The sequence below is a fragment of the Teleopsis dalmanni genome, chromosome 2, assembly GCF_002237135.1.
Source record: "Teleopsis dalmanni isolate 2A chromosome 2, ASM223713v2, whole genome shotgun sequence".
Lineage (NCBI taxonomy): Eukaryota > Metazoa > Arthropoda > Insecta > Diptera > Diopsidae > Teleopsis > Teleopsis dalmanni.
This window is the reverse complement of record NC_051847.1, coordinates 18,432,041-18,454,196: the sequence shown is the minus strand read 5'-3', so window position 1 is coordinate 18,454,196 and position 22,156 is coordinate 18,432,041. Positions and strand designations below refer to the sequence as shown.

The following is a 22,156-nucleotide window of genomic DNA, read 5'->3' as shown; positions in this document are numbered from 1 at the left end:
TCATACATTTTTTAAATTGACAAAGTTATAATTTAAACCTTCAATTTTAAGAGCAGCAGTTACACGATAGTCAATTTTTTTACGAAGTGAAATAGAATATTTGGATTTGGAAGGTATTGGTTTCAATAGCATGGCGCCAAAAGCCACACACCACGTCATGTTTTGGGTTTGTTGGGCAAAAAACTTCCCGGATGTGTAAGCGTACGTTTTGATGATCTCAATTGACCATTAAGTACATGCGATTTATGATTAATAAACTTTTATGCTTAGATTATATAAATCTTTGCATTTATGTGGACTGTCTTCAAACTCTCAACAGTTTAAAAACGAATATCCATCAAATTATGACTGAGCTTTTTCCAGTGAGAAAATTACCTCAAGAACATACAGTACTGTGATTTAGTTTTTGGCGTAATAAATATTAAAATGACGTTATATTTTATACCTAATGACAAATCTCAAACAATGTATTGATATAAAACTTGCTTGAAATCTTAATCTTAAGTCTGTTCTATTTACGTTAACTCTCAGAAGCACAAGCATTCTATACTTATTATTTTACAAAATACAATATTTGTTCATTTGAAGTAGTTATGTCAATCCAGACTTTATCAAGAGCCAGTAATTTGTTATGTTATCTCTAACAAAACCTACATTTGTATATTACATATAACCGACTTGCTGACATCACTCTGATCTAGGTTCCTGGACATAGTAGACTTGAAGAACACAAATAATCAGACGGTTTGGCACGCCTTAGTGCGTACCTAGATGTATTCAAATGGGTATGAGCTTATTTTCGCTTAGAGACCGTACTTATCTTTACTTTCTTCAACTTGCCCATAAAAAAAAGAAGACACTTAGTTCATGTGTTACTTCTAGATTGACAAGGCTTTCATACAAAGCTTTGTAAAACTTATTTAAAGGGACCACGTGAATACTACAAGTCTTCCTGCAGTTCTCTCTTGTCACTGGTGTATAGAAACACAAGTAGAGAAACTGCGTATTAATGCTCATTGTAGAACTTGTGGAAACTTGTAGAAACAATCAGTCATTTCCGCTGTGTCTGCCCGCCACGGGCATCCAGAAGGTCCAAAAGATTTTTGAAGAAACACTACGCTGACAGTTTGTTCATCGGTTAGAATTAAAGATCTATTCAATGATCTAAATTCGACGGGATGAGTTTAGTTTTTATCTTTTTATATCTTAAGGTTTCTTGCGAGAAAAGTGGTAGTAAAACGTCTGACCTGCCACTGCAACCATTCAAACAATCGAAACGAGCAACTTGAAATCGTCAGTTGTCAGTCATAATTCGTTCTTTTATTGATTCCCTATTGTTTTTTTTGGGTTTTATTAATGTGCTGTGGTTTATTATTTTTGTTGCTTTTAATTACTCGTTCTTGCATATTCACAATTATGTAGTTAAGATTTTTCTCAATGAAACCCACACGAAGCAGCGACACGCAACGAACGCTAGCATATTCGGCCACACATTTAACGAGTAAAAAGCGATGATGATGATGACGCTGACGCTGACATAAAGTTATGAGTAATTATGACGTAAGTATACAAATCTACAAATATTAAATTAAATGTTGACATAAACAAACAAACTGACAATCTAACAATCTAACAACCTAACAACCTAACAAGCATACAAGCCCACATTTTCTAAACGATAGTTTCGCGGTTTTTCAAACGTAAAAATACTGGTTTCTTTTTTTCCCGCGTTGTGGCATATTTGTAACAACAATACTCAACACTCACACATGCACACGAGCACACCGCAAGCACAAACGCACACACTCAAAACTATAAATCAGATTTATATTGCTAGATTGTTTATGGGCAAAGTAATCATTTAATTGTAATGCGCTTAGAAATAATTTCAAAAACATCTGGCAGAGTACGAACGAGTGCTGAACTTTTTCCAGCTTTGCTTTCGAAACGATTTCATACGTTGTACTTCTTATTAGAAAAAAATTATAAAAAAAAAGAAAGAATCTAAATGAAAAAAAAAAATACAGCAAAATAAACAATACGTAATTTCATACAAAATAGATTTGATACACACATATGCCTGCCTTGGCTGTGCGGTTGTGTGTCTGTGTGTCTGTCTGTCTGTTTGTCAGTCTATCTGCCTGGCTTTGCTTATATGAATTTTACACTCGCACAATATTTTTTGAGCTAATGCAAATATTGCTTTGTTGGTGTCAAGATATTTAGTTTGTTCGTGACCGTGGCCATTAAAAGTTGTGCATGTTTTCAGTTTGGAACTCAAATTCAATCTATTTGCGTCTATAGATTTTAGCTTTTAGTTTTTGAAGTTTCCGGGCTAAAGTACGCGCTCTCTAACTCAAGTGGTGTATATGAAATATCTATTAAAAATTTATCTCGTCGTGCTTCGGTGCATTTTGAAACACATTTCAGACCAAAAGTTAAATAATTTTACATAAAATTAAGTAAAGTGTTAAGGTTTCGTATACGGAGTCAAAACTATAGTACAAAATGGGTTGCGCAACCGGTGCATTGAAAGTCACTCTATGCATACTCAATATCCTGTCCACGGTAAGTTATTAAAAACCATAAAAAATTAATCATTTAAATAATTAAGAACAGAAACTTTTAGATTAATATGTAAAATTATAAATGATCTGATAATATTAAATCAGATCAATCTGTTTATTGTTTTAGCAAATAAATTTTTCATTATATATGGAAATCTGTATGTATCTGTCTGAACTAGATGCATATAGTGAATATTTATAAGATTTATAAATATATTTATTTACTGATTTACTGATTAATTAGTACAAATTATTAATACAAACTACCTGCTAGTATATAATATTTATTTTTAATATTTACACATGTTTCCAGTACTAATGTTAGCAAGTTAATATATTCAAGTACACATACTTCTAATCATATGGATCGACCATTACCCAAAATGCAATTAGTAGCGGATTGAAAAAGTACAGAGACTGACAAGCCTGCGTATTTTACGAGCCATAAGTATTGCATTTAAAGAATACTTAAATAATATTGCATAACTTAAAGTTTTCGGTGTCTAAGCCGTGAAAATCAGCTAACTATAAACACTTAAAAATTTTAAATATGATTAAAAAAAATGATCACGACTTGGTCAATGTTGATTTTGAGTCAATTACATATCACATGACACAAACTCTACATCTTACAAATAGAAATCCTAATTCGATTAAAAAGTATAATAGCAGTTTGATCAATCTTGATTTGCGTTCACCCACACTGCAGTGGCTTATCCAATCTTGATTTAGGATCAATTATATTACACCACTTCTGGATCCTACAAACAGAATTCCTAGGCTTTACTTAGATATGACTGATTCCGATACTTCAATACATACTGTGATGTCTGTATGGTTTAGTAACATAAATAGAGTAAACTCAGATTTGCAATAATAAATAGGTTATGGACTTGTACCAAAAACTATGAGATCGGTAGAACACTGAAACCTATATTAGATAAGAAAAGAACTAGAGATTTTTTGGACTTTAGCAAACTTTCAGTTTGAATTATGTCTTATATTGAGGTTTTTCGAGTTAGTGCAACTGGGCACTTTTACTCTTTCTTAGCTAGGGAGTTTCTATAGAGTCCCTCCTTTCTGTTTGACTAATTTATGTGTCTTCCAGTTTGTGTGCTTACTAAACTGTTAATGGGGCAGTGTACTATTGCGCCAATATCTAAGCGATATTGTATTCCAACGAGTGGTGTTCCCATGATGGTGTGGAATCGATTAGTTTTTCTTTAAGATTACAGATTGAGTAACTTTATTATCTAATAGATTATTTCTTCCTCAATGCGGAAGATATAGCGAGGGTTGACTTATCGGATTTTCTTAAGTTCAACTAGAAGACCAAATGGTTTAACAAAGAATCCACATATTTGCCTAGTCAGTTGTTATAATATTCCATCAAGAAAAAAATTATATTAAACTGCGACATTTATTTAGAAAATAATATATATATAATAAGTAAAATTATGTATATATAAGTTCGCGAAAAGGATTCCAAAATCTAACGCGTTATAGGTAAAAAATAAACTGATATAGTTATTAACATAATATTTTAGATTTGGAGAGCAAGAAGTATATTAACAATCGTTTCTGAATTTCAAACTAATTACTTTATATTTAGATATATTCTATATACTACATAGTATAAACATATATTCTGTTAAGATGTTTTTGCAGAAAGACTTGTCGGGGGGTATTTTCGGAACTCAGTATGTAACAATCAATTAGTTCTGCTAAATTAAAAAAAAAATGTATTTGTTTTCGTTATTTTCGTTACGTCTATGGTAAACAGTACATCTACTACAGCAGAAATAAATAATAATATATTTTTAATTAAAATTAATGTAGAGGCAAGTACATTTCTAGATTTTAAACCAAAGTAATAGTATTCAGTAGCAGTATTCGTTATTTAGAACTTTTCTTTTATGGTATTGGTGTCCTAAAGATTCTCTAGTTTGATTTAATTTGAAAAACAGCAATCTATAATCCATTTCAAATACTAGTTTCATTATTTTCAATAACTCAATTTCATGTCATCGTTTAATTCCAATATAGCTTGGAAATCTAAATAAACATTTACCTACAATAAATGTATCCGTGAATCCACGGGCACCACGGGTAGAATAGCTTTTAGATATTGATTAACGAAAAATTCAACTTTAATATTAAATAATATTTTAGAAGTATTTGGGAATGATTTATTGTGTTATCTAATACTTATATAGTAGCTGAGAATAATATTAATATTTTTGAATTTCTCGTCCCCCTTATCTATCACAGTGACTTTAACAAATCACCACGAAAGTATGTTTTTACATAAATAGTTTTGTCAAAAATATATATTGTATTTATAGTTACCCTAAATATCTCCCACTTTGAAACGACAAAAGAAATGTTGTCACCTGCGTTGCATATGTAGACGATCAATATATATATATATATAAATATATTTGTACTAGATTATTTACTTTTTCCATTAAGTTGCCTAAATATTTCCATTCCTTTTATTTAAGTGGATGCGCGTATTAATCTTGTACACAAAACTCAGGAATTTTTGTACAGAAGAAAAGGAATATATATGTGGTAATACGATTGTGAAACAAAAATATCATTCACATGTTGTATGATACGAAAAACAAATAAAGTTTCACTAAATCAAATCTATATCAAAGAATCGGTAACCACTTAAAAAAATTATATATAATTTAATCATAAATCTAAATTTAATCGTAAACAAAATTAAGAAAAATCTTGATGTTTTATAGTGTGTAGGTTATACATATTCCATATTCTTACTAAGAGTCAGTGTACAGGGTAAGTAAAGCGTTCTTGCGATATTTACTGCACATTATTTGTAACTATAATCTGTAACTATAAATATTGGAAATGGATTTTAGTTCCATTTTGGGATGACTTATTAGACATTCAGCTCGATAGTAAAATCGATTGGCATGTATGTCACGCTGGCATGGTGATCAAAAATCTAACAAATGAATAACCAACCTATTTGTGTCAATATCTCAAGGGCTTTAAATTCCCCATCGTTTTCTATACTTATAGAGAAAGAAGGTTCTCTAGTTGTTTCATCACAGCAACATATTTCAGAACTTAAAAGCGGAAATATGAAATGTTGTCTAAAACTTCTAGAAAGCTTACTTCGTATATTTCTATTTTACTGAGAGATGACACATTATCCATAAAACTTATTTTCTTTGAAAACTTCAAAGTCATTATCATCGACGATGAGGTCAAAGGAACAAATGCTTTTATTTTTAAATTGGGGCGACAAATGTGGTTAAAAGATAGGTGGAAATAAACTATAGAACAGTGATAGGAATAAGTGGCACTAGATTAAAAACATCAATTGAAATAAGTATCTACTCAAATGCCATTGAAATATGTGCGAAGGAATGTTTTCGTAGGAAGATGAACGGAACCCACAATAAAAGATAGCATTAAAAGCCTTTCAGGCAGCAGCAATAATCGCGAAAAATGGTAAATGGTTGCCTAACTCTTCTTAATATATTAAAGAACTTTAATACTACAGTGTTAAAATGGGTCCCAGAGCATGAATATGTTGATTGCCTAGCCAAGAGTCGAGCACATATTTACTTAATTTTTCAAGAGCTTTTCTGTGGACTCACATAAAGTCACGGAAGTGCACACATGAGGAAATGAGAGGGCGTATGTGCAGACCACTAACTTAACAGTGTAACGATTTTTCTTCCCGAAGAAGAAAGTATCTAATGCTTTCTCCAAGCACGGCAAACTTAGGAATATTATCTGGTTAGATTACAGCTCATTGCAACCTGCGTTATCACTTAAATAATTTGTTTGATACACTGATGCTTGTCGTTTTTGTGAAATGGACATCAAAATAATTGAGCATCTATTTGTGGATGTCCACCTATTGGCTTCACCATTTAGTTGGTCTTGTAATATAAAAATATGGCCTACATGTATAGTGTTAAGAATCAAAATATGGACAAAAGATATATTTAGATCGCATGGGATCTTGTTTTCAACTCTTAAACCAAAGTATCATTTCCAAACAAGGCGAAACGTTCGCAAAAAATACCCTGTATAACAAAATTATTATATATAAAAATACTAATGAAACTCATCATTACAAATAGAGAATTAAGTTATTTAATTTTTCAGTTCATTAATTTTTCAAATCACTAAGAAAAAACTTCTACTTAAGATTGCCGTGCGAGTGTGTGAATCCAAATAATTTTCTATTAAAAAATTAGCATTTTTGCAAGTATGGTAAATATGGTAGTTTGCGAGCAATTACCATTGCCATTACCATTACCTCAACCACATGAGCTATGTGTGGTGCTATTACTGCCGAGTAGAGACAATGGAAAGGCAATAAAAAAGGTACGGGTGCCTTTGTGCTACCATTTTTCAGTACTTACCTTGCAGATGATATCATCTTTAAAATGAGTACTGCTTATATTACTCAGTGTTTTATGCTTTCATTCTTGTGGTAAATTACATATTACTTTTTTATTTTTTCATTTAATATAATTAAATTAAATATGCTTTTATATGTTTGTATCTACGTATATAGTATATCTGTTGGAATGTGCGTTAGCCTATCAAATAACAACTGTCATTGGCCTTGGCAATAAGCGAAGTAGTTACCATGTGTTAGAGATACCTTGGATTGCTATCTGAATAGGATCACATATCAATTTGTAAAGATTAGGGAAGTCTTCTGCATATATACGAGTATTTTAGTGAACAATCAATGAATTTCGAATTTAAATCAAAAAGTGATTAAAATTTAACTAAATTGTGTTTACGCTTAGTAACAGAAACATGAATTTTATTAGACTTTTTTTTATTACTCAGCTTTAAATTAAAAACTTGCTCGTTAATATAATTAAATTATATTTTATTATTTTTTTATTATTCTGTGTGGTTTAATAAATACCACACTACTATGTTTTATATAGTACCAAAATATTAAAAGCAAATTAAAACTAATGTAAAATATATAAAAATATTTAAATAATATATTCAAAAGCCTTTAAGAATGTAGAAAAATAATTTTTTTAAGTACATATTTGATCTTTCAATAGGTCTTTCTGTGGCTTACGGACGGGCAGATTCATAGCCTAACCAAAGCTTGAGCCTGTTAGTTTACAATTAACAAAATAAGTTTAAATAATTTTTTCCAACGGCCGACTTCACTGCTGTGTGAAAATAAAAAGAAATAAATACCTTGAATTTTGCCAAGAAAAAATCTATCTTATAACTGTTTAAATATCAAGATATATAGAACTTAAATGATTTAATAATACTCATTGAAAGATATTACTTATATATTATTTTTTTTTATAAATATATCACTGTTTCGGGTATTCTATTTAAAGTAGGTAGAATTAAAAATTTTTTTATATCACCTATTCTATTATAATATATTTGAAACACATGTACATGTATGTATGTTAATCCTTTTTTTCGAGTCAGCACAACTGGGCACTTTTACTCTTTGATAGCTGGGGGTACTACATGGTCCCACCCATCTCATTGACTAATTTATGTATTCCTTATAAGCTACATGATTATTCAGTGATTGATCTAAGATCTGCGTACCTCCCCGTGCGAAGAGTGATTACTCTAAAATTAGATAGTGGTAAGTAGGATAACCTGTCAATTTTCGTATATAACTTCAGAGCTCTGTCCCTTATGTATTTTTTGATCGGGTCTATTCTAAGGTCTCTTAGACCTTAGATGTCGTTTGTGCGGATGTACCAAGGCACTTTGAAGAGCCTTCGGAGGCTAAGACTAAATACAAATACAGACGTAATATTAAGTATTTGCTACTATTATTATTTTAATAATAATATATACATTATTTATTTTTATCTTTGTTTTAACAAAATGGTTCCTGCCAACCTTCTATGCAACATAAATTTTTTTATTGTAAAAAAATTGGTTAAAGTAGCAGGTTTTTATTCGCCACGTATATCTCAAAGGTTTTTTTTATTCAAAATTAGCAAACTATTGAAAGATTTTTAACATGAGAATAACATAAGACACCGCTTAGACTCATTTTTATACCCTACATACATAACTGCTAAATCCTACAGCAAAATGTTTGCAAAACAATAGAGAATATCTAAAGAACATTTAATCCATATACTCTTACAGCTAGGTAAGATTCATCAATATAGCAATTTTTGATTGATTGATGTATTAATGAAATGCTATATATATTGGAATGTTCATTTTTCAAGTTTGTAAGATCGTACATGTGATTTTTAAATAAAATATATATATATTATCAGCTCGATAATATTGTTCGATATAGTCATTTATTTTAACTTATCATCTGAAATGATACTCGGTATTTAATAAGAGTGAACTTTGTTTAGAACCACCAAAATTTTATCACTATAATAAGGCGAGATTTAAAGATTGCAAGTTAATTAGTTTTTGATCATGGTACCCCATGCCATATAAGATTTCGTTTATAACAAAGGATAATGTAAAATTCTATGCTAATCATTTCAGACACTGTATATGAGACCGTTGTATTACTCTTCTGATATGACAAGATTTTTTTGTCAATGTGCCATTGTAGTTTTGATTTTTTAAGTATCCAAATTCATGTTATACACCATTATTGAATACTGAAAGGGCTAAGATTTGAATATATCTAATAGATTTATTAATTAGGTTATAATTTATTTACCTTCAACAAATTATTAATTATATTAATCTCGTCTCCAGATTTAATAATATAAATAATTTTATTTGTAATTTTAATCTTTTTTTTCTTTAAATACAATCGTTATATTGTATGAACTCTTAATTTTAATGTAAGTTCTGATGGACTACTAACTAAGTAATCATGTAGGGTATCAAAGCTTTAGCAAAGCCAGAACAAAATTTTTTTCTTGTTTCTAGAAGATTTCGTATAATTAATTTAAAATTTTTTGATTATTCTTCATTTATAATTTTTACTCAATATTAACTTTTTTATTATGCAAATCACTAATATTTATTAATATTAATTCTTTAATACTTAATAAATTATCCATTGATAAATTCAAATTTTTTTATATATTCATGTAATTAATAATATAAAATAAAATAAATTACAGGGTGCTTTATTTTAAGATATAAAAAATTTAAAGCATATTTTACAATATAATGGTGGATCTATTCCTGAAATATAGTTTTTTCAAATGTTTATAATGCGTGTTTTTAAACCAGAATAAAGTTGAATCCAAATCCTGGTTGTCATAGTCTAGTTGACACGCACTGTAATATCTGAGTAGCTACTTTCAGAGATAAAAATTATGAAAACATGTTTAAAGTTTACTTTCGCTGTTAATTGCGTAGAGTAGTTCTTTAAGACCTATATATGGAATGTCCGTTCCCCAATGAAATATTTGACTAAGCCTGAACATTGTAAAATATTTTTTTATTGTCTCTTCTTCTTCTTCTTTGTTGATGGTTTTAAAATTTTGGTTATAATAATTCTATGTCAATTTTTTGGTCTGTATACTTAGCGACCAATGAATGATCTGTCAAAACGAAACCAATAGATATTATTAGAAGATTCAAATATTTCATTGGAGATTTTATGAGTTTGACTTATTATTCTGATTTAGTATTTGGATTTAGAGAACTATTTCTTTCATTGGTACTACTTAACCGGCTTCTAGTTTTCTCTCAAATCTCTATAGATTTTGAATGGCACGTTTGTTGTGAAGTAAGTGTTTCTTTCTTAAACAAGAAACAACAAGAAAGGTAGAATCACATTTCTTTATCAATTAATTATTTGCCCTTTAAGCAGTTCTTTGACATTCTTTTTTTGATTATTACGTTCTTTTTAAAATGATTCTAACTCATTTAGTCTGTGGTTTGAACACTGCTAAGATCTGTTCGATGACTCAGTTTTCATGAGTAGGTTTTGTGTAAGTGATATCTGTAAACTATTTATTTTTCTATATGTATAATAAATTTGTATAAATATAAATGATATAATGTCTTACTGAGATGAGTTTATTACATTTCCATATAAATACGTTTAATTTATAATCGAATTATACTGTATGCTTATAGATAATTTATGATGCAACTAGGCTTACCAAATGAAAGACCACTAAACTCTGGTTTCCTCCCACAAATAAATAGCAGTCATTGTCTTAAAAAGTATTTAATAATAAGTTTATGCATTTTAATGAATTATTAATGATACGTATTGAATCATTTTTTAAATTAGTAAGTGATCGAAGTGATCATACTTAATACAATAGTTTCTGTAGACGCGGAAGTAATTAATACTGTACACAATATATTAGATAATTTAGTGATACATTAGATAATTTCGTGATTAATCAAGTTTTCTTTATTTATAAAGTAATTTATTGAAAAAATAATTAACATTCTTTCATTTTTCAGATTCTTGGCATATATGTCATATTATTTGGAGCGCTCGGTTGGGGCGCTATGCCACAAATATATGCTATTGGCATCATTGCTTTAGGGCTCGTGCTAGTTTTAATATCATTTTTCGGTTGTTTTGGAACACTGCGTGAGTCTCCACGTATTCTATGGACAGTAAGTTAGAATATCACCTTAATATATCCATACATATATAAATATATAGTATATTCATTTAATAATATACATTTCCTTTAGTATATAGTCTTTTTACTGATACTACTGATTCTGGTCGTTGTTTTTATGCTAATAAGTAAACCGGATGTATTTAAGAAATATGCATTAGAAGGTGTGGAATATCACTGGAAAAAGGAATTGAAAAAATCAGGAGCTATGGATACCATTCAAACCACAGTAAGTTTGACCATTTTTGTAAGGGTTTATCAAAACAGGTACTTATAATAATGCTAACATTCTCATAACCCCATATAAAAACGAAAAATTAATATATGTTATCTTTTAATTAATTTAAGAATAAAAAATTATTTCCGTTAATTTCAGTATTCCTGTTGTGGTCGTAATTCTCCAGAGGATTATATTACTATACAACGTTTACCTCCTGCTAGCTGCTGTGTAGATCATAATTGTATAAATCCGTTGAATCTTTATATTACCGGTTGTTTAGCAAAAGTGGAGAACTCATTCTCCGATGAAGAGATTATAATGAAATACAATGAATGGGGATTGATTGGGTTTGATGTAAATATTATAAAATTTCTGAAATTTTTTGGAAGAATATATTTATCAAAATGTTTTTTTTTACAGATTATAATTTTGGTTATAGCAACTGTATTAGCTATACATTACACAAATCGGCGAAGGAGATATAGTTATTAATATTAGATTTGTTGGACTTAAGTTATCTTAAAGTTTGTAAATCTTTTTTTAAAATAATTTTAGTATAATTTACTTTTAGAAATAAATTATTTATTTATTTTATTTAATTTTATTATATTTAATATTAATATTTTATACTTGTCACTTGTACCTTTCAAAAAACTCGAATAAATATTACAGGAATGTCCAAATAAAAAAAATATTTGTATTTGGTTTGAATTTAAATTATATTAAAAGAAGCTTGACTTAACAAGCTAGTTGCTTTATTAAGTTATTATGAAAAGGAAAGGATTAAATTTGTTCTCTGATTCTTTGACTCTTTGACTAAAAAGACACTTCCCTCCGGAGTAGAATTGAACTGAGATTGCTGGTAAAATACATGTCCATATATCTTGATTTGTTTTACCATTTGAGCGAAAAGACTCTCTGTAAAGTGAAAGATTGCCGGTTTCATCTGGAATGGGAATTGATTTCAAGATACATTCTCTGTAACTCTCAGACTTTGCTCTTGATTAGGAGAAAGATAGTAAAGTTCCACAACCACAGATATCTTGCTTAAGTGGTTTTTTTGCGGTTAGCGTTAGTTCTAACACAAAACACATTGTTTGAAGTGCTTTACTCTAGTCTATCGCATTCAAAATGTAGTAAGTAAGTTTTATCATATTTTCTATAAATAGACTAGGGGTGGTACTGTCCCCTAGAGCTTTGCTCACCAATCCCCGTTATATTCAACAATAAATTTGTGCTCTTAACAGTCTCTAACTTAAATTTTCGATACATTTTGAAGCAATAATGTGAGTTTTACGTTTTTCATGCGATTTTAGTGTTTATAAACGACGATCTTCTTTTCTTTCAGTATCAGCAAAACTCAGACGTCAATGGCCTATTATTTATTTTTTTATTTTATAAATGTACGAAGGCACGGAAACACTGCAGTGCGTTCAGATATTACTTTTTCTAAAATAGATATGTAGTCGTATTCATATTACCTAATAACTGCATAAGAAATGACGTCAGCCTAGAAATGCACTCTTCCCAGTCACTCTTCCCCACGGTTGCCACTTATGGTACTTTAGTACCAAAATTGGTACTTTTTTTTCCGTTTGGTACTCTGGTACTCATGTTCAAAAAATGGTACATTTTCGGCGACCCAACTTTATTGTGGATATTTTCAATTAATTTTTTTTATAAATGTAACTTGTATTGTTTTATACTTTTTGTACATTTTATATAAATTGTATTTTCTTATAAAAAGACAATAGAAAAATTTTGGACCTTTTTTTACAGGAATGGTACCTTTTTAAACCAATTTTGGTACAGAAAAAAATTTTTCAAGTGGCAACCGTGCATCTTCCCAATAGGCTAACTCAATCTTTGGGCTAAGCAAGCAATTGAGTAATAAATCACTCTCTTGGCACACAAAAATGACGCTCTTCAAGTCTCTTGGTATGACTGTCCTGCTATATAGTGTAGTAGCTTCAAAAATAACTAATAGATAATGCTTTGGAAGATCTTTAGTCTCGTACACGTTGGTAATAAGTATCGAATTAGAAGGAACTATCAGCTCTAGGAGTGCATAAAAATTCAGCGTCTTTGCTTGGTTGATCATGTCATGGAAATGGAAGTAAATACTCCGGCTAGAAACGTGTTTGATTCGGTACCCTGAAGTGAAGAATGTGGTAGAGACCGACCGGTGACTAATGGTATAAAGGCACTCGACACTACCAACTGGCGACAGTAGACCACAGATCGTATTGACTGGAAGAGACTACTGAACGCGGCCCAGAACGACTAATATTTGAAAACGGCAACTACGTAAGTATATAACAATTATATTAGAAGCATGTGGAGTTGGTTTGACCATATTAGGTTATTTTGTGGACTATATAGGCTGGGAAAATTTGTTTTAAAATTATTAGTATAATTGGTTATTATATTCTTTTATAATCCTTACTTCTAAGCATATCTACAGTATAGTTCTTTTATAAAACCCAATATTTATTTTAGTTTTGAATTAAGTAATAAAGTTTAAGATTCTATTAAATAGTACAAACTAATAAAATTAATTGATTTATTAAACAATTTAATGGTTTTAATATAAATGTGGACTCAAAACGAAATCAAAACATTATAAAGTTGATGTGATAAAATGCAACTTTCCACATTGTAAAGCAAAAAATTTTAATTAATATTCTTAATTGCATTAAATGCACTTAACATGACAAATTGAAAAATAATTCAATTAATTTGCATAATTTAAAAACAAATGTGCCTAAAATAATAATAACAACTCTTACGCTCTTTTATATAAAAACACTCGTATAACGTAAACACTTGCCACTCAATATTAAATAAACTCAAAATGCAAACTGATTTCATATACATACATATAAATTTGTTTGTGCATAGCGAAAGCATTATTCTGTTTAGTATGCACAATAAAGAATGCGATGAAATGTTTGTAAACAAATCCAAATGCACAGAAAAGTGCTCGAAAAGCTTTTTTCCGGCCGGCAAACTCAATTAATTGAACTCAATTCGTATTTGTTATTATACCGCTATTGCGTTTGTTTGTATACAGCAACAATGTATATAAGCAACAATGTCATAACAACGTAAACACAAAACACAAATAAAAACAAAATCAACTGAAATGTAACGTATGGCAAGCTACTCCAAACAGTGACAAACGTAAAATATATAAAATGAAAATACATTAATTAGGCAACAAGAACAGCAACAAAAACATCAACAACAACAATAGCATTAACAAAAAAAGAGCGCGTACACAATCTGTAGTAATAAGAAGCATTCGTAGTTTGCTTGGCTGGCTATTGGCACGCAGGTTATATGAGTGAATTTTGAAACTTGTTTGTATGTGATAACGTGACGTCATCGTTGCTTGAGTTTCAAAGAAAAAAACGAAAATTTTGAATGTCTTTTTTGCTGTTGAACAGTTTGTGTGCTAAATTGATACTTGGAGAGTAGAAAAAAATAACCTTTTGTGTTTAGTTTGTGGGTGAACGTGTAACTTAAAAGATTTATTTTGTAAAATCTTATTTTCGTTTTTTTGTGAAAAGTGTAAGAAAATAAATAAAAAAAATGAGTATATAAAAAAATGTGTTTACAAAAATATTTATAATGCTTTTTAAAACATACAAATTTTATGTGTTGACATTTTAATTTCTGAAGGACTTTTTGTCAGTGTTCTGAGTAAACAATAAATTATTTAATTTATATTTTTATAGTAAATTAAAAATAATTATTTAAAAAATTTATTTGAACTAATATATTGTACTTAATTTTTAATTATTATATTGTTTAAAATAGAAACGAATTACTAGATTTATTTTTAATTATTTAAATTGAAGAAAAGTTTAAAGATTAGTAATTATGTCATTTTAAGTTAACATCAATGACGTAATAACCATTAATAAAATAAAAAATAAACCAAAGTTACCAAAGTTAATAAATTATTAACTGTGATTTGTGACATTTAAGAAAGAGAAATAAGTGAAAAAGAGACGAAGAAAATCAAGAAAGAAAGAAGAAAAATTAAGCGCTGGAATAAAAACCTAGTTTTAAAACCTATTAACCAAAAACCATCGAACACAGCCATAAACACAAAATATAATAAATAAATAAAATAAAATACATAAAGTAATTTAAAACAATATGAAAAATTGAACAAATATAATTAACAAAAAAAAAAAATGAACATGATTTAATATAAAATTTAAGAATATGAAACGATAAAATAAAATCAATATTGAATAATTTAAATAAAATGAAATGAAAATTCATAATATAAAGTAATATAACAGAAAGCAAAATCAGAATAAAACATAATATAAATAAAATCAAATAAGATAAAATACAATAAATAAAATAAATTAAGAATTTATAAAATAGTAAAATAAAAATTAAAATTAAATGAATTCTCATATAAATTAATAATTTTTCAAATTTTAAATTTTAATTTTAATTACTTCACTTTAAATATAAAGTGATAAAGTAATATAAAAAATATTGAAATCGTGAATAATGTGAATTTTTAGAAAAAAAATAAAATAAGGTAAAATAAATAAAATAATTAAAAAACATATAAAATAAAATTAAACAAAATTAAATAAGATTGTAACTTCATTTAATATTAATATTAATTAGTATTTTAATATTAATTAAAATACAATAAAAAAATGTATGGTTAGCCAAAAATTTAATTAATTAAAATAATATAGAAAGTATTGTTATTATTGTGTTTGACTGCTTTTCGAAGTCTCTCTAAAAAAATTAATAATTTAAATATATTAAATTGAGTTAAAAACTAAACCAACAACTGATATAAAGAAATTTAAAATAAAACAAATTCAGAGTAAAACAATCTATAAATAAAATCAAATAAAATGTAATAAGATGGAATAAAATAAATAATGTAGGTTAAAATATATTTGTATTATTTTAAAGAAAATAAATTGAGCTTAAATACAATCGCAAATAAAGTAATATATATTAAAAGAAAATAAAAGAAAATACAAACTCAAACGCAAATTTAGAGTAAAACTAAAATAATATAATATAAATAAAAACATAAAGTTAAATTAAAATGAAAATAATGCTATTAAATTAAGTTTTAAATGAAGAAATATACATTAAAAAATTAAAAAATAAGCTAATATATATCAAATTTATATAACTCATATAGAATAAAATTAGATAAAATGAAATGAACTAAGTTGAAGTAAAATAACAGTAGTAAAATATCGGCCAAGGAATTAAATCGGAAAGGAATTAGAATACTATAATACTATATTTATAATATAATACTATAATAATTACTATAATACTATAATTATAATATAATTATAGTATATAATAAATATAAAATAATAAAATATAATATAAAAAATTTTTTTATAATTATAATATAAAAAATTTTCTCTTAGTGCAAATATACGAAAATATTAATATTAAAAAACTGATATACATATTAATAATTGTTGCTTTTGAACAATGGGAAACAAAAGAATATTAATTATAATTAAAAATAAAAGTTAATATTCAAGCTTAGAATTAAAATTAATTAAAACTAAATTAGTGACAAATTAAATATCATATATTTGTATTAATATGTACATCAATATATACTTTACATTCTGCATGTTTCGTTTTAAAATTGTTATTAATTATATATAACACTTCCCCTTAGCTTTTTGAACAATTCGAGTCTACACAGTCCTATAGAGCGTCGTCATGGGTTGCGCTACCACCACCGTAAAACTATCCTCGGTTGCATTCAACGTCATTTTGGCGGTAAGTTTGATTAATGCTTGTCCATATATCATGAGAGATTACTGCGACATGTGATATGATCTCAAAATTAATTTACTATATATAATGCAACAAAATGATATTTATGTAAATACTTGAAATAAAATTACATCATTCAAATTGTGATATATTGTTGAACTGTTAATGATTTTTATACATTTTTATTTTATTTTCTTATATATAATTGCTAATTAGAATAATAGTGTCTATACATGTCATTGAGCATGATGTCATACATATTGAGCACATTGAACTAAATTTAAAATTATTTCAGAATTTATGAAACATGAATTTCTGGCTACAAAGAATTTACAGGTTTAATTTATTCTAATATTTTTTTCTGTATAATAATATATACATATATATATTTATGTATCTATATATGCATAGTGTGTTATATATTTAAGTGAATGTTTTTGTCTATTATTGCTTTTGACAATTTTGTATGATTTTTTCGAAATTTTAATAGTTCGTAAAATTTTTGTTTATTTTTTTATTTAATATTCGAAAATAGTGAAATCATTTCTCATCAAAAACAAAAAAAACAAACAAATTTAAAAAAAAATGTTTATATTATTGTATACTTTTTTATGTATTTTATATATACATAAAATCGTAGAATAACTATATTTTAAGTAATTCTAAAAGTATTTTACTTTCCACAGGTTTATGTATTCACATAATTACAGTATTGAGTCCTGTCCATTGACAGGTCAGAACATATTACTCGTATAGTCCTGTGTACTTTTAGTGCGCAGTACATTTTATGTGTACTTGTCGTGACTTTAACTTTGACCTATTTTAGGCCTCATAACATAAACGCAAACATACATTTCAAATATGGTCTGCTTTCTACTTCATTAAAATTTCTTTTCTAAATAGAATGACTCATCACCACAGGATATTTTCAGATATTTTCCAATGCGTAGAACGCGCTTCTAGCGAGGGTGTCGGAAATATGCATATGTCGTATGTCCTTAATAAGTTCAATTTACAACCAAGTCCTTTATATAAATTTCTTATTTGAAGAAGTAAAAAAATATTTTTATTTTAATATTTGTAAGTTTTTATTATAATATGGAATATAACAAAACATACGGACTTGGCTTGCTATCTCATTAACTCATTAAGAAATCACATTTTGCACTTTCTATTTAATTTGTTTGCTAAAATTTGTGTGACACGCAAAGAATGGTTGAAAAAAATATTAGTTTGTTAAGGAAAATTAAATTTATATTCATTAATTGCCTTTTTTTTTTGTATTAATGAAATGAATATAGTGCGAATATACGCTTAAGTCCTTTCTGTAAACAATCTTACAAATAAACAAATACGTATCAATTGATTTGAATACTCTATGAGTACAGCTCTCACTACACTCATTTCATGTGCCCCTGCATCTTAATTGACTTATGATCACTAAAGAGAATTGCTAAAGAGAATTGGTGTAATATCTCCTTTGCAACTAGGTAGGTAGGTAGGTTTGAGTGGTAGTATTGTTTCCAAAAACCACACTTGAGCTCAAATGATGGTTCATTGTGGTACCACAATACAGTACACAGTCAACACTGAAAAAGGTAACGACTGCCCCAAACCAACCTGACAGTTCTATAAACTTGGCCAGGTCTCCAACATTAAAGGGTGACAGCTCAGTCAGATCGGTGGGAAAAGGTGATCCGAAAATTTTTAATCTTCTCCTAGCTAAAGAAGAACACTGACACATAAGATGCAGCATGATCTCCTCTTCATCCTCAGAGCCACAACCTCGAAAAAAATCATTATAGGGTAGAACCAGTCTTATAGCATGCATTCATATTTCGCAGTGGATTCAGTTCGCTTAGACGCTTACGAATTTCAGCTATTACCGTCAAAGCTTGCGATGCGAATCTGTTTGATCATAAATAAAGCTTTAAACATACTGCCTTGTTCTTAAAAATTTATAAAATATTTTTAACTCAGAATACCATATATTTTAATTTTAAAAGATCTATATTTTTTGATCTTTGCTATATTTTTTATTTAATATAATTCTCTCTAAAGGTTTTATACAAAAAACTTATATGATTTTATTTATGATATAGTTGCTTGGACTCGGTGCCATTGGGTGGATTGCTAATAATCCTGATAATCTGAGTCGAGAAATGGCTATAGGGGCTTACGTCGTTTGCTCGCTAATTGTTCTCTTTTCGTTCCTGGGATGCTTTGCAGCAATCAAAGAATCAGTTTGCCTTACAGCTTTGGTAAGTTAATTCAAAAATATTATCAAAAAATCATTTTTTTTAAATAAGTAAATAAATAATAATTGAATAATATATGATTATTAAATAATTAATGATAATAATTTAATATTTAAATATAAACAAAGTGCGCTGTTTTCCTACTTATATTGGCTATATTGCAAATTATATCCACTTATTCCGATATGGTTGAATATAAACGACGCGATGGAATAGTTGATCAAGCATGGAACCGTAATGAAATGGATGCATTGCAAACGGACCATCAGTGCTGTGGCAAGGATAGTCCACAAGATTACATACTCCTAAATAAATCAGTTCCAGCTAGCTGCTATGTCAATGGAAACACAGCAGATGAGAATTATATGTACACCGTCGGGTGCAGTGTCAAACTACAATCCTATTATCAACACAACGATATTCGATTTCTCGTTGTATCCTGGATACTAATTGCATTTGAAGTAACTAATTGAAATTAAATTTAATTATAATAAAATAATTAAATAAATGAATTTATTTTTCAGATTTTAGGATTTTTATTAGCAGTATTTTTAGTTATTAATTTCCGTAACAAACAAAGGCGAATGCAATTTTAATTTAAGAATGATGGACAGCAGCAAAGTACAAGCCATCTTGTTTGGGAATTTTATCAAAATAATACTTAATAACATACTATAAATTTAAATATTTAATAAGTTTTAAAATTAATTTAATTGTGATTTGCACGAGCTTTAAGTAAATCACTGTGTATGTATGTTACTATATTTATTACTACTAGAATCATAGAGCTCCGTTAAAACTATTGGTATTTCATGTAAAAAATGTGACTAAGTATTTAAATAAGTAAAACAAGTAATTGTATTAATAATATTAATAAACTAAAGTATTTTATTAAATACATATCATATTGAATAACATCAAAAATAATTGTTTTATCATTGATTTGGACCCTTTTTGCTTATATACACGTGAATATATTTCTTAAAATTTTTTTCTAAATATACATATACATAAATTGAATATATATTATAAAATAACAAGTATTTATTTTAATATTAATATGTATTGATATTGGACCATACTTTTGAAAGGAAGATTCAAATCCATTGAAAATAAATCAAATATCACTCATACGCAGCGTTGTCCCACATTAAACTGTAAAGTTTGGGAATTGATTTTTTTCAAAATTAAAAACAATAATTAAATGATAATTAAATGATATCGTACTATGTATAGGAACTATATGTATTTATATACTATATATTGTGATGCAAGTGATTTGAAATGTCTTTTATTTTTATTTATTTTAGATTAAATAATAATAGTAGTTTTTACATCAAAATTAAAAATATTATGTTAAAACATGACTAATATTTACCATACTAATCTGACTACTCCACTCAAAAATTTAGAAATAAACTATTTTATTAGTACTGTGGGTTAACGTAAAGTTGTTGTGAAATATAGTCACGGAGTCAGGATGTAAATGACTACAAAATATTAGTATTTGTATTTTCGGTTCCAATTTAAGACTAACTGGTAGTGGTAGTGAATACATAAGTAAATAAGTAAATAATAAACTCAACAAAAACTGATATTTTTAAGTATAAAAGTGTTAAATCTGTTGTATGTAACTGCTTTCTAATAACATTTATGCGATTTTTTTTAGTCTTAAAAGCGTTCTTATAAACACTACTTTACCTACCATTAATATGGTATGTAGTAGCAAAAAATATCAGGTAATTTAGATAAAATCGCAATGGCTAAGGTTGCATTAAGGTTCTCTATGGAAGATAAAATTCAACCAAAATAGAAAACTTATAAAGAAGCTGAAAATGTCATAATCATGGATTAGTTGAGACGTTGGGTCACGAACCACTCTTAATGTGGTTATTCGGAATTGTATTATTGTTTGGAGATAGTTTATCTCTCTTTATACTTCTCCTAATTATTCATGTACATTCCATCCTAATTAAAATATTTGTTCTCTTAACTCTTTATTAGTAAAATATAAAAAAAAATTACTATGCATTAAATGCTTTATTTTTTACAATTAATTAAGTTATACAAATATTATCTTATTATATTTATATAAAGTAAATGGTAAATGATGTAGGTAAATTGAATCAGAACTATGTGACTTTGATGAAGTAATTTATGTCTTTAATTTGTAGCATGCTGATCCATTACATCATCAACAGGTAAGATTCTTAAATCTTTATAGAATTAGTCATCACTGATCTATTGATAGCAGTTACTAATGGTGCGTAATATTCTATTTAAAATTCTGTTAATACTCAACTTTTATGTTGGTTCTGTTTAGTGTCTATTATTGACAATCATATAGTCATATTGGCTTATTTATGATCTTATAAATTAATAAATTAATTTTTGAATAGAAAGACTTGTGACTATTTAATTAATGAATGTATAAAAAAGTTTTTTGATTTTATTTAGTTTTGCATTTAATATGCATATATTTTTTATTTATTATTGTTATTTATATTATATTACAATTAAAGCCAAGTTACAGATGTCTTTCGCTTTAAACGGCAGTATTATAACTCGATAACATCGATGTTCCTTCTTGAAAATATGCTTTGAATACAAAGTATATTATATAATATGCTTTGAATAAAAAAAAAAAAGAAATAAATTTAAAAAAGAACGATTAACCATTCGGTAAGTCGAATATTTATATATTATGTTGAAGCTGTTTTGAGC

At 27.6% G+C, this 22,156-nt stretch overlaps 2 protein-coding genes across 2 annotated transcripts; both read left to right on the top strand.

Moving 5' to 3' along the window:
- The first annotated feature begins 2,216 nt into the window (after positions 1-2,216).
- On the top strand, positions 2,217-12,031 carry LOC119682273 (protein late bloomer-like). The gene is made up of 5 exons (XM_038095672.1): positions 2,217-2,568; positions 10,986-11,144; positions 11,226-11,381; positions 11,529-11,726; positions 11,793-12,031. The coding sequence occupies exons 1-5, from the start codon at positions 2,509-2,511 to the stop codon at positions 11,862-11,864; spliced, it is 645 nt and encodes a 214-aa protein (XP_037951600.1). The 5' UTR covers positions 2,217-2,508; the 3' UTR covers positions 11,865-12,031.
- Positions 12,032-14,731: 2,700 nt separating this feature from the next.
- LOC119683810 (protein late bloomer-like) lies at positions 14,732-20,210 on the top strand. Its single transcript, XM_038097675.1, has 5 exons — positions 14,732-14,945; positions 17,074-17,177; positions 19,277-19,435; positions 19,561-19,893; positions 19,957-20,210. Exons 2-5 carry the CDS (start codon positions 17,118-17,120, stop codon positions 20,026-20,028), a joined length of 624 nt encoding a protein of 207 aa, XP_037953603.1. The 5' UTR covers positions 14,732-14,945; positions 17,074-17,117; the 3' UTR covers positions 20,029-20,210.
- The last annotated feature ends 1,946 nt before the right edge of the window (positions 20,211-22,156 follow it).

What these genes read in the sequence shown, in the direction of transcription:
- LOC119683810 (XM_038097675.1), top strand. Translation starts at nt 17,118, where the DNA reads ATGGGTTGCGCTACCACCACCGTAAAACTATCCTCGGTTGCATTCAAC. An exon ending in CATTCAACGTCATTTTGGCG is followed by an intron (nt 17,178 to 19,276) that starts GTAAGTTTGATT and finishes TTTATGATATAG; the next exon opens with TTGCTTGGACTCGGTGCCAT. An exon ending in CAGTTTGCCTTACAGCTTTG is followed by an intron (nt 19,436 to 19,560) that starts GTAAGTTAATTC and finishes ATATAAACAAAG; the next exon opens with TGCGCTGTTTTCCTACTTAT.
- LOC119682273 (XM_038095672.1), top strand. Translation starts at nt 2,509, where the DNA reads ATGGGTTGCGCAACCGGTGCATTGAAAGTCACTCTATGCATACTCAAT. An exon ending in TACTCAATATCCTGTCCACG is followed by an intron (nt 2,569 to 10,985) that starts GTAAGTTATTAA and finishes TTCATTTTTCAG; the next exon opens with ATTCTTGGCATATATGTCAT. An exon ending in GGGGATTGATTGGGTTTGAT is followed by an intron (nt 11,727 to 11,792) that starts GTAAATATTATA and finishes TTTTTTTTACAG; the next exon opens with ATTATAATTTTGGTTATAGC.